Here is a 4,930-nt window from a genome sequence, read left to right on the forward strand (position 1 = left end):
CCTCCTTTTTTACTGTCTCGGTAAAGGGGTATGTGTTGACAAGGGAAATCTGCATCTGTGCAGCTCACCTTCATTGATTTAGGCAAGGGGCCCTTAAAGAGCCTCGAACCCCGTAGAAAGGATCGCTTTTCAGTGCTGAAGGTCGAAATACGGAGCGGACCAGCATACGCCAAGGCTTTGATTTGGAGGTCCGTCTGATTCCTCCCAATAAGCCAGCCTGGGGTGATGGTGCTGATGCACCGCCAAGCAGAAAGCCGCAGGGACAGGCTCCTTCCTTTTCTTCACTTATTCTAATTCATCTAATTCATAACCGGGTTTCCAGTCAGATGCATAAACCAAGCAACCGGATCACCGAGCAGCTTGTACCCCACTTAAAAATGCTCTGACCCGAGATTGGAGGCAAGGAGCGGCTCTGATTCTGCGCTTTTTGCGGGGTTCGCACCGCCTCGCTGCTGCTGTTTCTATAGAAGACTGGGAGGAAGATGTTGGCGCGATGCTACCGGGCCAAGCTGTCGGCGTGGGCCGCTCTGTGCGTGCTGGTGCTCGGATGGTTCTACGTTTACCCCGTTTACAGACTCCCGAGCGACAAAGAGATTGTGGAGGAGGTGCTGGGGCTGGGGGAAGTGTGGCAGAAGAATCAGACTGGCATCGATCTGTACAGGTTGGTCTCCAGGCGCACATGCGTCTGAAACATCCTTAGATCTCTATTATCATTCATAAGATTTGGCTGCTGGGAATGAAATGCAACTAGAATAATAGAACAGTCTCTATTAAGCATTTATACAGCTAGGCAGGGGTGGTTCTAGACAGGGGCCAAGAGGGGCCTGTGCCTTTTGTTTTCTTTACAAATTTTGTTTTTGCAATTATTTAAAAACAATAAGGGGATAGCTTCAGTGGTATTGAGATAGGATCCCAGTTTCCATTTGCTCTCTTTTTTTAAACAAATAAAAAAATGCTCTTATACAGAGTTTATAGATTTTTTTTATTTATTTCAACTTAAATTAAGTCAAAAATATGTAGAATTCCTAAATTATGAATGTAAATTGACCTAATAAGAAATAGAATTTAAATTAAACCATTTAATAGAAATGTCACCTCATGCAGCTATCTCACTATATTTTAATCCTTTGCTCGTTTTTTATGTCAAGCTTTTCTTTGCCCCCATGAAAACATGCTGTGCCCCCTCTTGGTCCCCTGATACATTTGGTCTAGAACCAGCACTGCAGCTAGGCCTGAGATTATTCATAATATTGTGAGTTTTATGTAAAATTGTGTTTCTTAACTAAGCAGCCATTTTATTTTTTAGAAATACATGATATAAGTTAATATACATTTTGAAAAGAAGAGTTTTATTTTCAACTTTCATAGAGCATTGCATTTCAGAATGGTTTGTTGGAAGAACATCAATCAGAACGTTGTAATTTTTGTCTTGCTTTTTGCACATATTAGGTAGAGACTTCCAATTAATGTGTAGCTGAAAGGTCTTCTTTCCATTATCCTCATCTTTAGCTTCATTTGTAGAATATTTGATCAGAATCAAATAGGGACTCTGGGCTGAGCCGCTTCAAAAATATTCATTTTACTTTTAGTCTGGAAACAAAAAATGATAAAAGAAAAAAACAAAAAACTTGCCCAAATCATACAAGTGTATGACTGTGGAATTAACTATATATGACCAAATCAAAGCTTGATTTGTTCCAATGTGACTTTTTTTTTATAACCATATGTTGCACACAGGATATCTATTTAAAGATGTACCAAGGCCCCTTTCCGGGTGAGCAATCTGCTTTATATGCTTTGCTGCTCTGCCAGTATCATTTTTTCAACATGGAAAAAAAAAAATGTCTGCTTTCTCAATTCAAAAATGAATTTAATTTTTGAATTGAGAAAGCTTCCTGGAGAGGTGGCGAAACGTCTTCAAATCTTGGAAACCAAGTCCAGTGGATATTTTTTGAATTTTTACGGAATCATCTGTTTTAGGTTTTTTTTTAATTATTATAAGACAACCGCCTTTTTGATTTGCAACTTTGTGTCTGTGCAGCTCATTTGGACAAGTTGAAATCCCATTTTTTAGACTAACCATGTACCATTTCCTGCACAGAACCCTGCTCACAGAATGCTGCAATCCAAAGTGGATGTTTTCGTTGACGAAGGAGAACTCTCCTATTGGCAAAGTCCTGTGGTACGACGGAGAGTTTTACCACTCGCACACCGTCAACAACGAGACATATTCTATTTTTGTGCAGGTACATTTTTTGTTTGTTAAGAGATGCATGTTCTGATTAGATGTGAAAGTTTCTCACTAGTTTCACAAAAGCAATCCTTTATCATTGCACAAATGGGGAACACCTAAGTGATGGGGAATGCAGTGTGATTATCCCCCCACTGGCTACTGCTATGAGACGGGGGTTTTCTCAGGAATAAATAATAAAGGAGAAAGGGAGGAGTCAGTAAAGAAGGCAACCATCCTTTGAGGGGGAGAGGATTACTTACACATTGTCCCAGTGTGAGGGGGAGTCAATATAAAGCTGAGAAGGAGTGAGTGGATAAGCAGCCAAGGCGTCAAACTGAAGACGCTTTAATTGGAAAAACACATTCAGCCAGATTTTTTGGAATTTTTTAATCTAAAAATCTGCATTTGTGCTTTTCCATTAAGTTAACACATGCACATTGGGGTTTTTACTACATATTAGAGCAAAATATCAATTTGTATTTACAGCTCAATCCATTTTCTTTCAATGCATTCAGTTGCATGTTTAGGCATAAGGCAGGGCAAGACTTTATGTCAGTTCAGAAAAAACAGGGTGTGTTGTTTTTTTTGTTTTTCTTTTTGATGCGCTATGTAACCACAGGAAGCTTGATTGCAGAAAATGGAAACGTGGTTCCGTTTCGCAGGCTTCAAGTCTCTACCCTGAAAAAATTGACATTGAGGACGTGATGAATATCTGACCCTAATTTGAAGTCGCTTGCAGCAAATGTTCAGTCATGCAAGCTGGAGGAGGTGAGGGTAAATGAATGAGAAACCTGAATGCAGCTAGAAAGTGGCAAACTGGGTAATGTCCAGTCTTAGTTGGTTATTTTAAGTGGAAAAAAATACATTTTGGTCTCATCTAATATAAACACACCTTTCTCATGTTTGCTATATCTCCTCCATGGTTTGTGGTTACTTTAACTTGGTATATCTCTGGTTTTCTTTATATAATGACTTTTCTGTTGCTATTCTAACATAAATTGTAGGTCCTTTTTAAAAACTAATCTTTTAAACAGACAAGATAACCTTTAGTGTAGCCTTTGTCTCTTCTTCACCTTTTATTGCTGATTTTTTTGTTACTACTATCAACTTTGCATTTTGGTTATTGCCTTTTTATAATCTTGATTATTTTTAATTCCATAGTATGTACCTGTACAGCACTTTGATTTTTAAAGTGCTTTATAAAGGGATGAAAATGATAAAGGATAGATATCTGCTTTGTTTACAGTTTTCCTAACTACAGATTTTCTTAACTTCTTCATGGTTCCCCATAGGTCTTTAATAAGTACTTGAAACATTTTTACTTGTTTTTTTACGCTATTTCAATTTCATGTTTGTAAATGAAGGGTAAACTTTAAGATCTTAGGACATTTTTAAACCCAAGTCTTCTGAAAACCTTTCACATCTGAAAGCTTGACCTGAATTATGCAGAGATTTAAACCCCTGTCTAACTGCATGACTTTGGAGTTGAAGGTCAGGTTAAAAAAAACAACAACAAAAAAACTAACATATTGCTGTTGTTTTTTATGAATGTTATAATATGGTTTTGAATAAAAATGTGGTTTCCATGACATCGGTTGTCTTGTTTAGGAGGAAAAAATGAAGAAAAATAAAACATTATTAGAATTCCAAGAGACTTAATTTCAAACATAGCAATCAAAGTGGGGGCATTTTTTAATAGTGCATTATAAGTAAATAGAAAATAACACTTTTGCTACAAGCCATATATGGATGTATAAAATTAGAGCTTAAAACATACTTAAAAATATAAGAATGTGCAGTGATTCTTGAATCACTGTCTAGATTGCTAAGCAGCCATGACAAAGCATTCTTAGGTGCTCAAGCCTGCTGGGTTATTAGAAAGTGTCATCGCCATAATTTAATCAGCATGAGCCACTGTTTGACCAATTACAGTAAACACAGGAAATCTCATTCAACCTTCCTGGAGAGTCAGAAAGTACGCAATGTCTTTATCTCTGCGGTTACATCCTGACAGAATTATCTTATGACTTCACCCCTTGACATCATCTTTGGGGGTGTTTCCCACTTTGACCTTGGGGTTTCCAGCCCATACTCTATTTCTTTTTCCTTTTAAGTACCTGGCAACATGACATTTCTAAATGTTCTATTTATTTTAAATAAGGTTTGCACTCATGGTTATTGTAGCATTTTGACTGCTTATAATTTTCCTTTCATCTTAATGTTAAAAAGCCTGTTGTTGTATTCGGCTTTATCAAGTCTTAGGACATCAAAGCACTTCACAATACATTCAGGGATTTTACACTTTTAAAAAACATATTTCGAGGGCAATGCAATAATGCTTTTTTATTTTTGTTCATTCTGCTGTTAAGTTAAGCATACTTTTTTATTTTTATTAGAAGCTTAGCTAATTTTATTTTTCTTGTTAGTCTTATCAGTCCAGTTGTATTTAATTAAGTACTCTTTGTTTTAAGTACTCTTATCACCTCATCTAATTCCTTGCATGTATAAAACACTTAGGGCTGCAACTAACAATTTGCAAATCGATTAATCTGTTGATTATTTTTTCGATGAATCGATAAATAATCGGATAGCCAAAGGTTTCTTAAAGAAGATTGTTTATGTAATTGACCCACTTGAGGAGTTCTGCATAGAGGATATTGACAGATGAAAAAATTTGTCTAAAATGCAAAATATTTA

At 36.7% G+C, this 4,930-nt stretch overlaps 1 protein-coding gene across 1 annotated transcript in view; it reads left to right on the forward strand.

Annotated features, from left to right (window-relative positions):
- st8sia1 (ST8 alpha-N-acetyl-neuraminide alpha-2,8-sialyltransferase 1) overlaps positions 1-4,930 on the forward strand; it is a 17,353-nt gene continuing 12,423 nt past the window's right edge. Inside the window, exons 1-2 of the mRNA XM_015376707.1 lie at positions 1-661; positions 2,102-2,246. Of these exons, the coding sequence (XP_015232193.1) occupies positions 483-661; positions 2,102-2,246 (324 nt within the window). The 5' untranslated portion in view covers positions 1-482. The remainder of the gene's footprint in view (positions 662-2,101; positions 2,247-4,930) is intronic.

Source organism: Cyprinodon variegatus, unplaced genomic scaffold, assembly GCF_000732505.1.
Source record: "Cyprinodon variegatus isolate N-32 unplaced genomic scaffold, C_variegatus-1.0 Scaffold139, whole genome shotgun sequence".
Lineage (NCBI taxonomy): Eukaryota > Metazoa > Chordata > Actinopteri > Cyprinodontiformes > Cyprinodontidae > Cyprinodon > Cyprinodon variegatus.